Source organism: Parus major, chromosome Z, assembly GCF_001522545.3.
Source record: "Parus major isolate Abel chromosome Z, Parus_major1.1, whole genome shotgun sequence".
NCBI lineage: Eukaryota > Metazoa > Chordata > Aves > Passeriformes > Paridae > Parus > Parus major.
Genome location: NC_031799.1, coordinates 31,172,874 through 31,192,809, shown reverse-complemented (window position 1 = coordinate 31,192,809; position 19,936 = coordinate 31,172,874). Strand labels below are relative to the sequence as shown.

The 19,936-nt window shown below is 35.9% G+C and overlaps 1 protein-coding gene across 13 annotated transcripts in view; it reads right to left on the bottom strand.

The window, feature by feature from the left end:
* The window catches only part of CCDC171 (coiled-coil domain containing 171), a 155,530-nt gene that overhangs the window by 106,812 nt on the left and 28,782 nt on the right, over positions 1–19,936 (bottom strand). For 11 of the 13 annotated variants that reach the window (XM_019009210.2, XM_033520642.1, XM_033520640.1 and 8 more), the window contains 4 exons: positions 18,817–18,909; positions 17,356–17,516; positions 10,275–10,413; positions 1,240–1,342 (listed from right to left, as the gene is read on the bottom strand). In XM_019009210.2, coding sequence (XP_018864755.2) covers positions 1,240–1,342; positions 10,275–10,413; positions 17,356–17,516; positions 18,817–18,909 — 496 coding nt within the window. Of the gene's footprint in view, positions 1–1,239; positions 1,343–10,274; positions 10,414–17,355; positions 17,517–18,816; positions 18,910–19,512; positions 19,560–19,936 lie in introns of all 13 variants that reach the window. The other 2 variants (XM_033520651.1, XM_033520652.1) reach the window with 1 other exon arrangement.

Sequence of the window (19,936 nt, the reverse complement as noted above, 5' to 3'; positions counted from 1 at the left end):
ACAATTTGGAAACTGCACTTTGGCAGCAGCTTCCAGCTCCCCTCAGAGTTACTTAAGTCCTTCTGAGCATGTGGAACTTCGCAAAACTGTGGAAAATGTACGGTCTTAAAGAGCTTTTCAACTGTAAATCTATGGGTATTATCAGGATAATTACATTTATAATTACAGAATAAAACTGATACCAGTTCTGAAACAAAAAAGCAAATAGCCTGTGCAAGGAAATTAATGCAACACAGAATCCAAGCTCGACTTTTAAGGACGAGGGAAATCCTAAGAAGTTGTTTCTTTGTTGGAATTTAACAGCACCAGGCCCTAAAAAAAATAATTTTGTGAATATATAAAAAAAATGTATCTTCATTTAAAATTGTTTTTAACAGCCCATTTATGCATATTGTTGCTAAAAAGTACAAAAACATAACATGATATTTATAAAATTAACCCATTTGCTCTGTAAGCCACATTTTACTTGTTTTCTTTCAGCTTACTTTCACTGTAAATTGGAATCACTTTCTGTCTAGAACGTAGACAGGAATTTTTCTAACAGGAATTACAGTTTAAAATTAAGGTTTTAAAAAGTGTTCAATTTTCAGCTTTAAAAAAAGTCATTAGCTTGATGTTAAAGTTCAGCTTGTTTATGTTAGCCACTGTTTCAAATGTCTAACCAGGCAGAAGTTTATTAAGTCTAATACAATAATTATACACAAAGGCAGGTAGCAGAGTGACACCAACTTACAATTAATTTTAATGAAAACAGAGAAATATTTGTTCTGCATCAGACTAAATGAATGCAACATAGCCCTGGTCCACAATCAACTGTAAAAAGTATTGTGTTGCATCATGTGTCCTACACAACCTTTTTGAATATATGACCTTTAAGTTGCTGAAGGTTGCCTCAGAATTTGGCTCAGTTCAGGCAAAACATCTGTTCCCTTTGCAGGTATACTGTAAGGACTTTTTTCTCAGCTGGATTTAGAGCACAGCAAGTGAGCCCTTTTCTGACCGATCATATACACCCCAGCATTTGTAAATCAAGCTCTGGGCTGACAACAGCAGGTCCACAATCCGTCACCCTTTCTCAGCTAGCAAGGCCATTTGACTGCTGTGAGAACTGCTCTTATCATGTCATCAAATCAAAGCATGTTGAGAAGAGGGAATGCAAGAGGCATCTGCAGAATTCCCACAATGTAGTGACTTTGGAACATTGACAGATGCATCTGTCATTTTATACTTTCAACTAACCTGCTGTCCGCTGGCCTGACATAGCAAAGCTGTCCAAGAGTAACTCCAGCTCTCTCATGTTGTTTTCATACGTCTCTGTTAGAAAGACCTGGTGTTTCTTGGCCTTTATTTGACAGGAAGAAGGAGACAAGACAAGAGGGGGTGGGGAAAGAACACATTAAAATAAGTAAACAGAAGAAATACACATCACAATGATATACTTGTTCCTCTTTAAATTTAAATTTCTGCTATATTTCTTTTTATGTCTTTTCTCGAGCCAAGAGACCTAACATGACATAACAAATAAAAACCCTGTAACACAAAACTAAGGGATTTCAAACGCAATACAAAAGATGGTTGTACAAAAAAGTCTTCATCATCGTCTGCTATAAAAGAATCTTAATGGACATAAAATTTTGCCTATCTATGCAAGCAGTGAAATCTATTGTTATGCCCCACAAGGGCATCCAGAAAGACACCAAACTACTGGCAGACAGGCTAGAAATCCATGATTTGGCACTCAGTCAAATCCCACACCTATTCTCATTGCAAACCTGCCGACTTCAATTGTTAATACGTTCCATGCTAGATAGGGATTTCTTCAACACCAAAAACTAATCCTTATGCATGGAACATAAAGCTACAGAGTTCTTAGCCCCTATCACTGAATTTTCTTAAAGAAAGTTGTTCCCTTAATGCAGCCTATTGTTCAAATCAAGACAAAATTTATCAAGGCCAGAAAAGTTCTACAGCAGATTTTTTAAATCACTATAATAGGAAGACTATACCAAATCATGCCTTCACTTTATACCTGATAACATGCAGTTATCAAAGACATGCATCCATAATTCCAGACAAGACCAAGGTCCTTTTGGGTATATGTACTTTTGACTTCTCAAGAAAATGTGATTCTAGCTGCTGACTGACAAAAAGTAATATACCTCAGCAATTTAGAAAACCTAAACCCAGCAAAAATAAATGAAAACCAACCACCCCTACCCTCCCATCCCAACTCAAGAGGAAACTACATTTAAATAACTTCACAATTTTCTTATGAGAAAGGTTATGGCCAAAGACATCTCATGACTTTTAACTGCCCAATTTACTTCCATTCTAAATTGCAACACATATTTGCATCATTTCCATTTCTACTTGGTAATGGAAAGTTAACCTTTTTTACTGAGCAAAATTCTACTGTTTTCTATCATATCTAGAAACTGTTGCTTTAGTTATGCTTCACTGCATGTCAAAGAACCCAGGCAATTTCTTATGTGTGGGAAACATCCTCCCCAGGAAAACTGCTACATACTGGTAGCACGTAACTGTCAGGATAAAAAAAAACAAGAAATGCATTTAATTCTCTGCAGTCTTCTTCACTATTCAGTTTAAATATTTTATAAATTTGCTTTACTCTTTCAATTTTAATTATATGTACTGTATATCAACTAATATATTATTCATATGTGTATTTCAGTGTTAGGTCCCCTGTAGCATTTACACGCTTTTTCTTGTGTGAGAGCTTGTACTACACTTCATAAAGAATTTCCAAATCACTTCTATATATTGAAAAATAACCAAGGTTTAATTCCTACTCCATAAAACTATCTATATAAATAGAACTTGTAAATGTCGAGATCCAGTAAAAATATTTTATGGAATGCAAGCACATTAAAGTAATTTGTTCTCGTGTACTGACATAATCTCAAAAATCTCACATATTAAAAATAAGAAAATATAACAATATGAAAACATCACAATAAAATAAATACTCTTTTTACATAAAATAATGCAGCACAAAGAAGGTGAAAATAAATTTCTCAGAAAAACATTTTCCTATGGAAAAGTTAAATGTAAGAATTTTTCTCAATCTTCTCATCCAATTTTTCCCATTTTATTTAGTGAATTTACCATAATTTAGTCAGTGTGTTCCAGTTTATTTAGCCTTCACCACTTCTCTGTGTTTTATTTGCTAACTGCATCTACACTTCCTAAGTAAATTTTAGCATCTTTTTCAACAGTAGTAAAGATCAAAAGGAAATTACTTAGACTAGCCAGTCTCTCTACACTTGAACAGCAAAATATTTAGTATCTTTCCTTTCTAACTTCTATTTTCAATCACTGTCCCCATTGTCAGAAATTGAAGGAAAAAACCTCTGTAAATTACACTGTTAGAAATCCAGGCACATCCAAAAGGATCTAATATTAATCTGATTTCTTATGTCTCACTGACTGTTATCTAACAAGAATGTATACAGTCATAAAATCATGAATTTAAGCTGACAGGATACGTGGAGGTCATCTGGTTCCACTCCCCACTCAGAGAGGTATGGTTGAAGTCAGGTTAGGTGGTTCTGAAATTGTTCAGTCAAGTTTTGAGTATCCTCAAAGATGACGTTTCAACAAACCCTCCAGGCAACCTGCTCCAATATCTCACAATCTACATTGTGAAGTTTTTCGTTTTCCCCTTATTGTTAATTACAACTTTCCTGTTTTCTCTCATACTTCTAATGCACAGATCCAAGGAGAGTGTAGCTCCATCTTCTCCACAAGCACCCACTCGGTAGTTTACAGCCGTAGCTATTATCTCCTTAGTTTTCATCAGTCTGAACAAACACAAGGAGCATGCAAAATGCTTTACTTTGAAAAGGAAAATGGAGTGCACGAGTATAGAGTCAAACACAACCAACTGCAGCTGACAGATTCAACTGTTCCAGGAGATGCAATTACAATCCTTCTCAACAACTCCACCCATCAATAAGTTTTGCCATTCCTGTGTTACTACTGGAGAAGTAGAGGTGTAATTGTTTCCTAGGTTATTTCAAAAGGGAAATCAGTTGACAAAATTGCTAAAGCCTTTACATAAAGAGAGTTTGCTTCACAGACCATGTTAGTACATGCAGGTGAAAGAGTATTTGTAAAGTAAGTCTTCTGCTGACTTTGCTTGACTTCCTGTAGACCAGAATGGACCACTCTTGACCTATTGTGGTCCTTGAAAACAGCCTTGAAAATCAAAGGCAATGTCTTTGATTTGCAGAATGAGGGATATGCAGGGAACTCTTGACTAAATTCAAGTATTAACAGAAAGCATAAATAAGTTTGTTCAGACATATTAAACTTGGGAAACTATAGATACATTGTTAATGCCAGAAGGATATGTTTAGGAATGCCAAAATCCACCTAAAGTTGAATCTGTCATGGGATGTGAAGAGCAACAGAAAAAGATTTCTGAAGTACACCACCTGCAAAAGAAGGACTAGGCAATATGCGGGCCCATTGCTAATGCGGCAGAGATCCTGTGACTAGGAGAGAGAAAAAGCCTTCTCTGCTTTTTTCACCTCTGTCTTCACTGGAAGAACCTGCCCTTGGGAATTCCAGGTCCCTGAGATCAGTGAAATTTCCATGAACACTCGAGAACTTAAAATTCTCAAAATAAACTAGAAATATTTCCCCAAAATACTCCCCAAAGACAATTCCCTTCTTCACAATATATTCCAAACTGAACGCTAAAAACCTAATAACATGGGAGAAAGGTCATACTTTCTGAACCCAGAAAATACGTCGAATTTTAGTATACAAAACGCTTCCTTGAAACAAACTTCATATCCTTAAAAAAGGCTCATATTATCATAAAACAATTATTGAGGACAAAATCTTTTTAGTAGAAAATGAGCTTGGCAACATATTTATTTAATCACCAATTTCAAAACACAATTAAACTTTCAAGAAATTAAAGAGGAACCAAACATTTTTCATTAAAAATACTGCAGATACCAATGAGGAGAAAATCTTTTCCCAAATACTTTCTATCCTTATCCGTAAGAATAACTTGAACTTTTCGGAAAACCGGCTGCTTATAAAATTCTTCCACTCACTGTCAGACTTATGCTAATCTTCCAGAAGGGTATTTTTATTTATCTGGAAAAGTTCCTACTACCTTGGTTGTAGACATATTTCTCTTAACTACCACTACTTGATTTTTGTTTCTGTTCCCATAAAGAAATTATGTCTCATTGTTTTTCCAGCATTTTGCAAAAGCCATGGCTGACTAAAATAAATGTAAACTCTATACACAGTTCTGGGACAGCCCACAGAATATGATGCTGCAAATGTGTATCTGTATCTCAAGTTCAGTAACTTTTAAAAAATAAACATGTGGGCATGACTTTGAGGCCTAACCTTGACAAAACCACTGCCATAGTAGGCAAGGAGTTGGGGTCCTGCTGTACAATGAACTGCCTTAACTCCTGAGGAACCTTCTATACTTTAATATTTAAAGTTACAAGGAGTTCCTGGAGGGGTTCTCTTGCACATGGACTAATTCACCCACTTTGTCTGCAGGTCTAATTCCAACTGCTGATGGCAGAATTAGAGCCAAATCCAGAATTATCCAATAGCCACCAAGGAGCATTATGCTCAGATACTCCTTGAAAAGTGTTTATGTAAAAATTTTTTATAAAAGTATCAGAATGTTTACCCAGCATGATCTTAGGGGCAGCAAATCAAAGCATTTACAGAAACACAAAAGACTGCTCCACAGTTCACAAAACACAGGTTTTACTCAAATGATTCTCTGTAAAGCAGAAAAGTGGCACAATGGTATTATAAAAAACAAAACAAAACTGTCACTGACAAACTCTCTCCTTGGGCTACTATTTATTTTTGCTCAAGTTATCAAATTATTGACTACTTCTTTTATTTTCTTGTATTAGCTAGAATATTCAAAAATCTATAGAAGAGTGTGGCCACATGTAAATTAAATACAGTATCTCAAGAAATTTAGTATCTTCGTCTCACAAATTAATCAAAATGCTTAAGTTGTACTGAAACAATTCCTATCCCATAAAAAGAGATTTGTAACAGCTTTTGGTGGGAGAGAATGTTATGATTCTCTCTGGGTTTTGTGGTTTATTTTTTTTTCCAAGTCAGAGAAATTTTTTTAAGAACTGCAGCTTTAAATTTTAGATGCCTGTCCTCCAACACCAGGACATCACAGCTTGAGTGACCTTTGCACTTCCCTAATAAATTACAAAATTGGTTTGTTTGCAGAAGATCATTGAAGCATATGCTTCAGACCAACTAGTCTTCTTACATGAGGACAATAATCGAAGTAACATCTGGGAAAAAACACTCTCCCCCTATATTAAGGCAAGAAAAAAAAACAATCAAGGTACAACAAAACTTAACAATCATTAGCACAAAATTAATGAAGAGTGTATATCTGAAAAGGGATTTTTTTTTTCTAAGTGAAATAGAGTGTCCACATTAAATTGCCTAGATGATTTTTACATCTTTGCCATTGTGTACTGGTTTCTACTCCATAGAATTTGTAGAACAGAATCATAATCCTCAGGGTACTTCATTGTCTGTTCAGTCAATACCTAGGCAACTTCTGTTAAAGAACAATGCTTAGTGTGTACGTCCTGGAACTAGATTCTCAAACATTTCTGTTCTGACATTTGGTAAACTACAAGGCTTTTACGGACAGCTGAGATGCAAACAGAGCATGACTTCAGGCATGGCTGTAAGAGAAAGATTTACATGGGGAAAAAGACAAGCTATGTGCAGACTATTACACAACTTATATACAAATTATGCTAGTTCTGACATAATCTATAAAAAGGGGTGGGAAAGGAATTTATACTAAGATACAATATTTTAATTATTTCACTTTCCTAATATGCATTCTGGTGAATTGACAAGTTTTCCAAATTTCAATTTGCATTTTTCATAAGATAAAGGTTTAACATCTCCTGCTTGTCCCATTCTAAGATCATCCACTACCAGGTATTAGAAATGTAAATATCCTGAGTAACTTAAAACTCCTAAAGACAACCTCTTTACTCTTTCCATGGGGCAGGAATACAGCTGGGGCTGTTTTAATTTAAACCAACTGTTAAATCACAATGGCCATTCTTCTAAATGCCTATCCTTGAAACTAAAAATTTCTAGAAACCCTAGCTAGAAATAATGACAAGCTTGAGACCAATTTCCTCAAGTAAACATAATGTAAATATTGAGAGCTTTTTCATGCTGAGCATTCATAAGCAATTTTGTTTGATAGTAACAGATCCTATCACATTTGACCCATGCAAATTTCTGGCAAACTTCTGCCACATGCTGATATTTAAAATTACAAGCAGAATGTACTTTACTGTACATTCAACTGATCCATTAAGGAAAAAAAAGTACTTTTTAATATAAAGTTTCAAAACAATGTACTTTGTGTATCTTACAAATATTTTACAAAAATTTTACAAACAAAAACATTAATTTGTATGTTAGCAGTACTGTGAGAAACTAAAGATTATCAGACTGAAGTGGAAAAGACATATTCAGGATGTCTAATAATAGATGTACAAAATGTAAGAAAGTAATTAACAGATGAAGAAAGCAGGAGGTGGAAATAAAGGGAAGAGAATGCACTGACAATTTCACACAATTTTAATATAAGTAAGGTGAAGCCTAATAACAGTATATTGAATGTTATTTATACTTAGTTTCTGCTATAGCCTTCTGCTTTTTTATTTTGGGAGGAAAATAACAAAAAAGCTGTCTATACTGAGTAAACAAGACCACACATAGGCACTCCTGCTTCCCAATCAAATACGAAAGTCTTCAGGAAAAATACAAAGCCATCCAAGGTGATAAAAATCTAATCCCACAGGGATTAGATCCCACTAATACAACTCTTCAGAAAATGAGTATTTTTATTACCTGTTCAAGACAGTCTTGTGGTTTGAAATCATTCCAGTAAAACAATTAAAACAGCCTGCTATATGAATAAGACAATTCTTTCAAGAGGGGCAATCTATTTACTTTTACTTTCAGTAACACAGCATTCATTTTGAGTACACCATTTAACACCATTGTCATTACAAAAAACATTAAGTGTGAATAGAATTTTGTCCTGCATTCTTGTCAGGTATAACATACATTTTACTATGGAATTTATATTTTCTTTATATTTATTTATTTATATTTATTTTTATTTATTTATTTATATTTATTTATATAAGATATACTTTCTTTATATTCTTTTTCTGCCTGAGAAAATTATTTTTTCAGGTTGATTAAGGCAGAAAGTGTCTTCTAATACTTTAGTGCTTGCATTGAAGAAACTGTGGCCTTCCAAGGGAAATTTTTTTTTTCATTTTATTTTTCTTCAATTTATTAATTACCAATCTACCTGGGAAGCTGATAACACTAGGACAATGTATGGAATAATTCCATGAGCTGAAGAGTAGACACCAAAAAATCTCAAGACTCTCTGAGGCAGACCTCTGCTCATATACACTGACTAGCACAATGCCTGTCAGTAGCAGGGAAGATAACATGGTAATCTCCTACACTTGGAAGTCCAAGAAAAATCAAGAACAGAAATTTACAAGCTTAGGAAAAAAAAGGCTAAGTATAGAAATACTGTAAGTGCTACTATACAATGAAGAGAGATATGGTTTTCTAGATCAGAGAACCATAGAATAGCTTTGTTTGGAAAAAACCTTCAAGTTCATCTAGTTCTAATGCTAGACCAGGTTGCTCAGAGCTCCATCCAACCCAGCCATGAACCCTTCCAAGAATGAAAACAACCTGTATTTAAGTGCCTCACAACTCTAACAATAAAGAACTTTTTCCTAATATCTGATGAAAAGCTTCTTTCAGTTTGGAGCCATTCCCCTTGTCCTGTTAAAACATGCCCCTCTGAAAAGTCTCCATCCATCTTTCTTGCAAGCTCTTTTCAGGCACTGGCAGGTCACAGTTAGGCCACCCCAAAGCCCTCTCTTCTCCAGACTGCCTCATAGCAGAGCTGCTCCATCCCTGTGATTACTTGGTAGCCTCCTCTGGACATGCTCCAACATGTTTGTCCTGTTCTGGCACCCCAGAGCTGATACAGCACTGCAGTGGGGTCTCAGCAGACAGAGCAGAGCAGAGGGGCAGAATCCCCTCCCTGGCCCTGCTGCCCATGCTGCTCTGAATGCAGCCCAGGACACATTTGGCTTGCTTTCTTTCAGCAGAGTCACATCCAACTTCTCACCCAGATGCCCCCCCAAATCCTTCTGGGCGTGGCTGCTCTCTATCTGTTCATCTCCCAGCCTGTGTTGGAATCAGGGGTTGCCCTGACCCAGGCGCAGCACCTTGCACTTGGTCTTGGTAAATAACATGAGATTCTCATGGGTGCACTTCTGCAGCTTGTTCAGATCCCCCTGGATGGCATCCTGTCCTTCAGGTGTGTCAACTGCACCACTCAGCTTGGTGTCATCAATAAATTTGCCGAGGGTGCACTCCCATCCCTTCATCTGTGCCACTAATGAAGATATCCTAAGCTTTTTGCCTTGACCCTCCTGTTCTCAAAGAGGATGACAAAACTGATATTCAAAGCTGAGGTCTGTAGAAATATTGGGAAGGCACCAACTGGTCATATAAAAGGAAAAATATTTCAGAAAATAATCCTGTAAAATAAATCCAATATGACAAATGCACACCAAACAAAAAATAACCCAATCAACTAAAAAGTTTGCCATCTTCAAAGAAGACATTTTCAAACAAATTTTGCAGTCACATGCTCGCACTAAAAACATTACATGAAACAGAAACAAGCAAGGCTACAACGGTAACTAATCAAGCCTGAGATAAAAAAAGCTTTGCTAGGAAGATAGAACATTCTTCACACAAAATCCCAATCCTTATCCACAAATTGTCTTCATCATCAGGAATGTAAAGGCTGGTTACTCTTGACTCACAGCCATAGTTTTGAAATAATTATTTTCTGCAAATAACTCCTCAATTAAATACTTGGTGTATCACTTAAAATGCATTTTGGAATTAGCTTCCCCAGTATCTTACCTATATTTACTCCTGTTTGACAAAACAAAGTAATTCATATAAAAATCAATGCAACTAATTAATTGATTAATTAATTAATCAATTGATTAATTGATTAATGCATGAGCAATGCAAAGTCAGATTTATTTCACAGCTCAGAACATCAAATGCAGATTATGTTCAGAATATGTTTAAAAAAAACCTAAACAATAAGTGCCATAGGCTTTTTGTCTTACCATTTCAAGTTCACTCTGTAAGTCTCTGCAGCCTTTTTCAGCACTCCCTAGTCTTGCAGAGAGGTCTATAATTACCTTCTTCTTTTCCTCAATCACTTCTTTCATTTGATTGTTTGAGGAGAAACACTCTCTTTCTAATCTGGAAAGTTTCAACATTAGAACATTTTAAGCAAAAATACTTATGTCAAGAATTCTACATATTTTTAAAAGACAATCTGGGTATCACATCATGTTAGCACATCATATGACTTATGAAGACGCTTGTCTTATTATTTTTTAAGTGAAGAAACATCTATTCCTTCTAAGAAAAGCTTTTCAGTTATAGTTATGTTCTTCTCCATTACCAAGGCTTGTGTTAGACTTCCAGTCATAAATTAGTGTGATCATTTGGATATTATCCAGATTACATGTTTAAACAGAAGTCATTGTATTTTAATTAACACATTAGTTCTCTTCAGAAAGACATCACATCTTGCATGATCAACACTGATTTCAAGTACAAAGCTTTCTCCTTGAGTTTCCACGTATCTGACTATATTCTTACCCTGATTCTGGCCAGAACAGGGTTAATTTTTGCAGTACCCAGGAGTGGGCATGGCTAGGACCTGGTAATTATTCTATACCACCTCATGTCATTTTCTGGGGACAGAGGAAGGGCTCTCTTGTGAATAGCATGGCAGAGGGACTGGGTATGACTGGGGGTTTCCACAGCATTCAATCGCAGGTGAATCAATTGGGTTTTTTATCTTGTACACACTGTCAGTAGTACTGTTGCTATTACAGTGCATTGTCTTATTTCATCGTTGTGTCCAGTGAAGTGTCCTTATCTCAACCCATGATCTTTACTTTTTTGACTCCAATTCTCTTCTCCAGCTCCTCACAGAAGGAGGAAGAAGAGGAGAGGGGAACAAACAAGTAGCATATGGTTTGGTGTGTTTCTGTAGTAACACTAAATTGGGAAATACCATTCTTAAACCATGACAACTCTACTCAGAAAGGCATGATATCAATAGCAGACAATTCAAAATTTCAAATGGCTCTTGTACTACATCAGTTCTCCTGATATTCAAGAAAACAAATACACAGAAAGTCTGGCATGGATTAAAAGGTGGGTCATGAGAAAACTACAAAGCCAAATAACAGCAAATAGGAGACACAGCCAGGGACAGGAAGCCAAGGAAAAATTTTGAAGGACTGCCTAAGTATATAGGGATGGAAAAGGAGGTGCCTCAGGAAAGGCACCTAGAATGAACATTCACAAAAGATAACAAAGATGAGAAGGTATTTTACCACTGTTATGGTAGGAAAGAAAACATGAACAGACTTCTACACAAAACAGCTGTTTTATCAACAGCAGAGAGAGAACAATATACTTCCTATCTTTTCATCTTCCAACTTTCCTGAAAAGGTCTACTCCCAAACCTCTATGGTCAGTAAAAGGACACAAAAAGGAGAACAACTGCCAGCAATAGGTGAGGACTGAGAACAATTGACAGCAATTGAGTCCGAGAACTTTGGAAAACTCAACCCATAGAACTGAGGAGGTCAGCTCACCTACACTCAAAGGTTCTGATAAAGCTGGCCAATGTTCAAAGTGACACTGCTCATCATCATGATGAAAGGTCACAAAAATCAGGAGAAGCCCTGCAAATGAAGAAAGGCAAATGTCACACTTATATTTGGCAAAGGTCAAAAGGAGAAGCCGAGGAACTATAAGGCACTGGGCTTCATTTCAGGCCTGGAAGGTTATGAAGGAAATCCTTCTAGAAAATTTTCTGGGCTTGTGAAAGAGACAAAGGAGATTGGGAACACGCAGGGAGGATTTACCAAAGCTTAATCAAATCTGACCAACCCAGTTATGTTCCATGATAAAATGATCAGGGCTGTGGACAAAAGGAGTCAAATATAACTTAATTTTAGCAAGGATTTTAGCACTTTCTCACACAGCATTTTTATAGTTGTTACAACTTAAGTCTGCATATGTGAATTATAACATTGGTAAAAGCAGCTTGATAGTAAAGCCCAGATGGTAGTAGCTGGAATGGCCGTAATACTATAGAGGTCAGTATAAGATCTGTTTTACAACTTCATCCATCATGTGGAATAAGCCAAGAGTGCAGTCTCACAATACCTGCAGTGAACAGTGAACTGGGAGTGGGTAGATCATGGCACAATACAATTGATACACTCAACAGAAGAGCGGCCATTCTCTAGTAATGGAGAAAGAACAGGCCAGAATGAACCTTCTGAGATTCAACAATGTCATGTGCAAAGACCTGAATTTAGGAAGCAAGACCACCCTAAAGTGATGTGGCTCGTAACTGGCTGGATAGAAGTCATGCTCAAAAGGAACCTGGTAACCATGACACACAGCCACAAATCAGCAGCGTGCATATGAGCAGAGACAGCTAACAGTGTCCTGGGATGTATTTAATAGCAGCATAGCCAGATCAAGGAAGGTGATTAATCACCTTCCATTTGGCAATAATTGCAATACATCTAGGATAATGCTCACTTTTAACTACATGTATCCCTCACAACATGGAAGAAAGCTGGATGGCCTAAGGGAAAGATCACCACCATGGTCGGCAGCAGAAACACATATAAGAACTGAGGAAACTTGGTACGTTCAAGCTGGAGAAGAGATAACTCCACAGTATATAACGGGCCTCCCAGTATCTGAAAGGAGGTTATCAAGGAAATGCAGTTGATCACAGCAGTGTTTGTCTACAAGACAAGTACTGAATCCAAAGAGGTTCAGAAAAGGATTTTCCAACTTTATGGAACAGGTTCCGAGAGGTTGTGCCATCTCCACTCTCCACATTCTCAAGATCTAGCTGGAAGAAACCCTGAAGAGCCTGATCTCGAAACTTACATTGGTTTGAGCAGCAGGTTGGACTATAGATCTCCTGCAATTCCTTTCAACCTGAACTATTCTTTGATGCAGCTCTCAGCAGTAGAAACATCCAGGTGTCATTCATCTCTTTGTTTCTTCTCCTAGCACTCTTGTCTCCCTAGAACTGAAAGTAGTGCAAAGGGCTCAAAGTTCTTCGAATTTGGAAGCTTTTGAATCAATATTGACACTTTCTGACTTTAATTCATCTGTTAAAGATTAATGTTTCTTTTTAGCTGAAGGACTACTTCAGCAGTCCTCCAAATACCTATGTGCCTCTGCATCAGCCTGGCTGATTTTTTGCTGCAGATGTTTACTTCCTATTCTTCAAAACCTGCCAGTTTCAGTCCCCCTAAGTAGCTTCTACCCTCACAACTTTTGGAAACACAGCAAAAGCAGTTCCAAATTATTCTATGTCATGTTCTCACTCTTTAAGAAAAGTAAGTTCACACAGAGACCCAAATCCCATGATGCTTCTAATTTACATAGTGCTACTGGGTTCAGAGCTAATTAATAAATTATGCAACCCAGAAAAGCCTGTTAGCTTGGTTTTGGTTATTACAACTATATTTTTTCTAAGAAAATAAAAAATTATACCACCCAGAAAAGCCTGTTTGCTTGGTTTCAGTTATTATAACTAATTTTTTTTTTCTGAGAAAACATATGTTTACAGCATTATATAGCTTTCAACTTTGGTGTTATTTACCTACACCAAGTCCAGCCAAAGAGACATACAAGTGCTCTAGCACAACAAATGGAAGTCTCTAAGACTTTCATTTGGCTAAGGCTTAAAGACAAACTCATTCAAGTCCTCTAGAAAAAGAGAAAATGTTTGGATGCCAAACTATGTCTTAAAAGAAAAAGCCAAGATCCTGACATTGTCTGAAGTCCAAGGACCAGACCCTTCAAAGGTAAGTAGATCAAAGGCTGTTGTATTCTCTCAGAAGGTGTCTGGTGAAAGCAATCACTGATATTCACCAATGTTACTGACACTTGTATGCTTCAAAGAATAGAAAGGGCACGGGAAACCGATGAAGTAGTACCTGCCCACCCCATGTAATTACCTCAAGGGAGCTGAGTAGATTGATGTTCACCTCAGAAAATGCTTGACCTTTGCTATTTATCCTAATAGAGGTCTGGAAATTTAGGTGTCTGGACTAACAAAATTGTGAGGATACGCTGTTCATCTTTCTTCAACATCTCTTAACAAAACCACCAACTATTTTAACTATGTTTTAACTGTCTTAACTTTCATGGAAAGGTTTGCATTCTCTGAAATCACAGAAAATAATTTGCTTTCAAAAAACTCAGCTGGCAGAAGCTGCTAGAAGTAATTGCCTGAATGAACACATGATTGCAAGCAGTGAAAAGCACTGTTTGGATATTAGACAATATTTATTCTCATATTCAATTAACACAGAGAACAGATGCCTCAAGCAGGCATAAATTCTGTTTTATCAAAAAAAAACTCTAGGATAGGACAAATTGCCTTCCTGAAGAAGAAACACTGAACATAACTGGCCTGTTTAGAGCAAAAAGTGAAGTCTTTTTAAGGTTTATTTTGCATTTTAGTAACACAGAGAACAGAAAGTATTTACTTCCCTGCAAGCACTACTATTAAAATTCCTAAGGCATACAGTACCGTATCTGTAAAAATTGAATTTCATACTCTCAATTACAAAAAATATATTTATTCAGGTATTTCTTGCAGTAATTCCAAACAAAGAAATATACTCTCTAAAAAAACCTCTTATTTTTCTTTTTTTGATGATAACATTTTCAAAGATGTAACTTTTGTGAATCAAAAATATCCTAGACACAAACCCCTTCAATTCTCAAAGAAATATCTTCAAATATCTAGATAAAAGATCCTCACAAGGAACAAAACATTATTGAATGTGCAGTGCAATTCAACATCTAACCATTATTGTTATGTTGGTCCAAATAATTTAATAGAGAAAAATACCTTTAAGAGTTCCGCAGAGACTTAACTGGAAAGCTACTGCTTGTAGAGGTTCATGTTTTTAAACCGAATTTACTAATCTAAAAATTTAAAAACAGATCTTGTGATAAAACTCGTAAAATTCTAATGGTTTGGGAAATACCTCAACAGCTGTTTAAGTTACATCAAAAATGCTGCTAATTAGCTAATATTTTATTATAATCTATTGGGCCCAAGAACACATTCATAATAACAGCTCCCTGACTGATTACAAAAAGCCATGTAATGACAACCGTGTTGACAAGACAGGATAGTTTTTTCTAGACTGAAAACTACAACGGCTTAACAAGCATTAGTCAAAAAAACCCCTCCAAACTAAAAAGCCCCATGTTTCACTGAGGATGATTAATTTCTCTGGTCTAATGTCAATACAAAGATGAACTCTGGAATATCAGGTCTTGAAACAAGTGAAAAAATGGTTCAAGAACAAACACTGGAAGAACACTAGTTCAAGAAAACTTTTGTAAAATTAATTTTTCCATATTTTCTGGACCACTGAAATATGGGAACCTACCAGAGGGAAAAGAAAAAGCCCACTACACAAAATTAAAAACTAAGAAAACCAAACCAAGATGAAAAAAACCCCACAGTCCATATGCTCTTTAAGAATAAAAAAGTTACGTACAAAAAAAAAACTCAGTACAAAGTAGCCTGTTGTGCAAAACTACTTATCAACAAACCAATCCTCAAAAAAGGCTGGTTTGCAAACAAAGGAGCTTTTTTAAAACAAAACAATAAAAACTGAATAAAATGTCAAATCAATGGTGTAGGCCTTCTCCAGCTCAAGGAAAGACAAACAACTTAGTATCAATCTAGTGTCGTGTATTTAGTGACAAAGAACCAACCCATGTTCACAGCAAAAACAACCAGGCAGGATAAGATTACAGTTTAATTAACTGATGTTGTTTTAAAACTGTAGAGAATCTTGAAATACAGTTACTCAGTTTCACAGCTGTGAAGTCCGCAGTCTTTCTGAAGTCCCATTTTAGATTATTATCATAATGTAGTTCACAAATATTTATCATAAAGGTTATATCATTTTCTTTGAGAATAAAGTTTTCATTTTTTAATATGACTCTGGCTTACCTAAATGTTCATCAGGCCTCTTTTGACCTTTATTTTAACAAAGAGCTCTAAGAAGTTCATAATACAGCACAAATTTCAACTATATTACTAAAAACATTTCTGTAAGCATGAATATAGGAAGACTTAGGCCACAAAATTCCTTTTTTGTAGGGAAACCAGTTTCTTTTTTCCCCCTCTACTGCTTGTATGAGCAAGTCACAAATACTTTAATGTACAGACCCCCATAATCCCAGACTGACAGATGCAAACTGTCTTTTCCAACCTACTCTACCTTGAGTCTCTTCCCACAATCACACTGTGGGACCCACTTTATGTCTTCTTAACCCCCTCTTTACCTAAATTTTATGAACTACTATCCTTTATTTCACTTACTCCTCAGTTCTCTGTCTTCCAACACCATTCCTCTACTTGATATTTTCTCACCCCAATATAAACTTCATTCAGCCAAGGAAGAAGACTCAGTACAGTATATCCTATATCTGCCCAGGGAATATAGCAAAACCTTTCCTCCAAAAAACATTTGTTACTACAGACACAGTAGATTGTGCTGAGCAGGAAAGGAATCCCTGGTAATTTCATCTGCTCTCTTACACTTCATCCCTTCTTCTATTTTCATTAGCTAGTTAACACTTTCCACAATCGTTCAAAAGCTGAAAATGAAGATTCACCACTATAAATGATACACAACTTCTCAACAGGAGTCTTAAAGATTGCTCTAGCTCACTGAAGTGAAAAATAACACTATCATAATAATATAAGTGTATACAGAAGAAAAAAAAATCTGTTCTAATCCTGCCATGTGTGCTTTCCTACACTCCTTCCAAACACACAGGAGACAGGATCCTGCCATAACTATTATTTACAACATTTTTGCTTTGGCAAATAATCAGTAACAGACCAGTTATTTTCTTTGCCCACACATATGGTTACTGATATGGAATTGTTATTAATGGAACACCAGGTTCTGAGCTTCAGGCTGGTTTGGGAAATGGCATCAGATTTAGTTGTTTTATACTGATTGAGAACTATATAAACGTAAACTATAAGTGGTAATCAAGCTGCCCACTGCCATTTTACAATGAATTTAAAGGGAAACTTACACATTGAGTTTTTCCAAGTTCTCTTGGGCATTGTGTTTTTCTCTCTCATATGCATCTTCTAACCCTTTGAACTCTTTCTTGATCATTTCTAGATCTGAAAGAGCTTCTTCTCGTCTGTCCTTTTCCACATGCACAGCTTCTTCAAGTTCACGAATTCTTAACTACACCAAGTGATAAAAAAAGCAATTAAAGCAAGTTAGGAAACACTAACATGATCTTTAGTGCTGTTCTATGGTCTGTTCTGCTTTACAGTAGAGTGTATTCAATTAATTCAGTATAAAAGCATATACTCATGTAAAAACATCGAACACATGTAAAAATATAGCAATACCAGAGACAAAAAGATATGATGATGAAAAGTACCTTCTTTTCTCATTTGGAAGTGTCTGAACATTTTCAGTTCTTATTAATACTGAAGCTTCCCATGGAAACTCTAGTTTTAAAACAGACTCATGAAGTGTGGGATTAACAATAAAGGCTACACTTTCTCTCAGAACAAAGCACACTTCTAGCTTCTTCATATATATGAACAAGGAAAAAGACTTTATCAATTATTCACCCATAACACCCAAGTCTCTAAGTTTAAGGAATGTTATCATCTCAGTTCCTTTGTATGTTGCAGAAATAGGAAATTAAACAAACTAAATCTTTTCTACTAGTTTAACTATTACTTGTAAAATTTAAATGCCTGTACATATTGAAGATATGAAATTAAGAGAATAACTGACTGAAGAATGGCAATGCTTATTTTTGTTACTCAGAAAATAGGAAAAAAAAGATTCCAAATTTGTAAATTTGTTAACTAATATGATATTACTAAGCAATTACCATTTCGTTTTTTCAACCTTTATTTTAATAAACCATAATTATTTTACTGAGCCCAACAATGGGTGGTACCATTTAAGAATACAAAAATTTAATGCTCAAGTATATATAGTAGATTTAGTCATATAATCAATCTTTACTGGTAAAGTAAGTATCATAATTTTGGAGCTGAAATGTACTCTGAGAAACTGTGTTTGAAACTACAGTTTCAGGGTTCATTATGCTCTCACTCCTAGACAAGTTGAATATATGCGCTGTATCTTCAAATTGCTCTAAGCAGCCATTCAGAAGATACAGGTCAGGGTATCTAAACAGCACTATAGTGTTTAACTGTTGTGAAACATTTCCTTTTCCCTCACTGTTTAAATGCTAGTGGGAATTCTCAAACTTACAAACAAGACATCTTATTTTATTATTTAGTCTAATAACTTTATAGTTCTATGAAAAGCAGATGCGCTTCTATTCTGTCCTTTTATGTATTTGTTTTTATGATTTTGACGCTTGTTGTAATAAATCTCTTTAGGTTTTTCATTGGAGCAAGTGTTCTTCATATTTTTTGGAGCATTGTACCTTCCTAACTTCCTCAACTGTTTTACTGTAAACTTGTATGAAATATTAAACAAAATACCAGATTACCTGGATGATCTCCGAAGTTAAATTGGATGCTACATGTGCTGCTCTCTCTGCTTCAATGTTATCTTCCAGTTTCTTTGTTCTCGCTGCAGCTGCCTAAAAGTGCATTTTGAGGATATTTAAGTTCAGAGAGATGATGACACCATGTGTTTTCAACTCATTAAGTATATTGGGACTCCATAAACCAACGTGATATATCTGAACTACTTTGGAACTGTGACAACTCATACCAAGAAACACATTACAATATTTTTTACATATATAGATGATTAAAATAAATTAATTTTATTTAATGAATTAATTAAATTAGATTAAATTACCATTTTCTACTTAGTTAAGTAAATTGATGTAGTATCTTGTTATTGCTGCATTTTTTATAATCAGCCAGGGTCAGAAAGCAAATAAACCTACTTAAATATTCTTCCTATTGCCCCACTCTTTGCTCACTTGAGGTAACACAACTATACTCTGCATTTTCAGAAATACATTAAGGTATCAATAGAGCATCTACAGTTTCATAAATGAAAAATGATTCACAGAGAAGATTCTTTGAAAATTTATCTTCTTAACATACTTATTGTTAAAAAATCACAAATACTGCCACTATACTTTCATATTGCTAAGATTATTCTCATAATTAAGAATGTCTTCAAAAAGGGTAAGAAGGACCCAGGGAACTACTGGACAGTCAGGCCTCACCTCAATCCTTGGAAAAGTGATGGAGTGCCTCCTTCTGGATACCATCTCTATCAACATGGAGAACAAGAAAGTCATCAGAGAAGTCAGTATGGATTCACCAAAGGAAAACCATGCTCAGACAATATGATTGCCTTCTATGATGGGACAGCTACCTGGATGGATGAGGGAAAAGCAGTGGGTACTGTCTACCTGAACTTCAGCAAGACTTTCGACACTGTCTTCCACAACATCCTGTGAACAGACTAGGAAGTATGGCCTGGATGAAGAGACAGTGAACTGGACTGAGAAGTGTCTGAATGGGAGATCTCAGAGTTGTGACCAGAGGTTGGTGAGCCCCAGATTCAGCAGTGGGGCTGGTACTGTTTAACTTCTCCATCAGTGACCTGGATGAAGGGGAGGTGCCTCCTCAGCAAGTTCATTGATG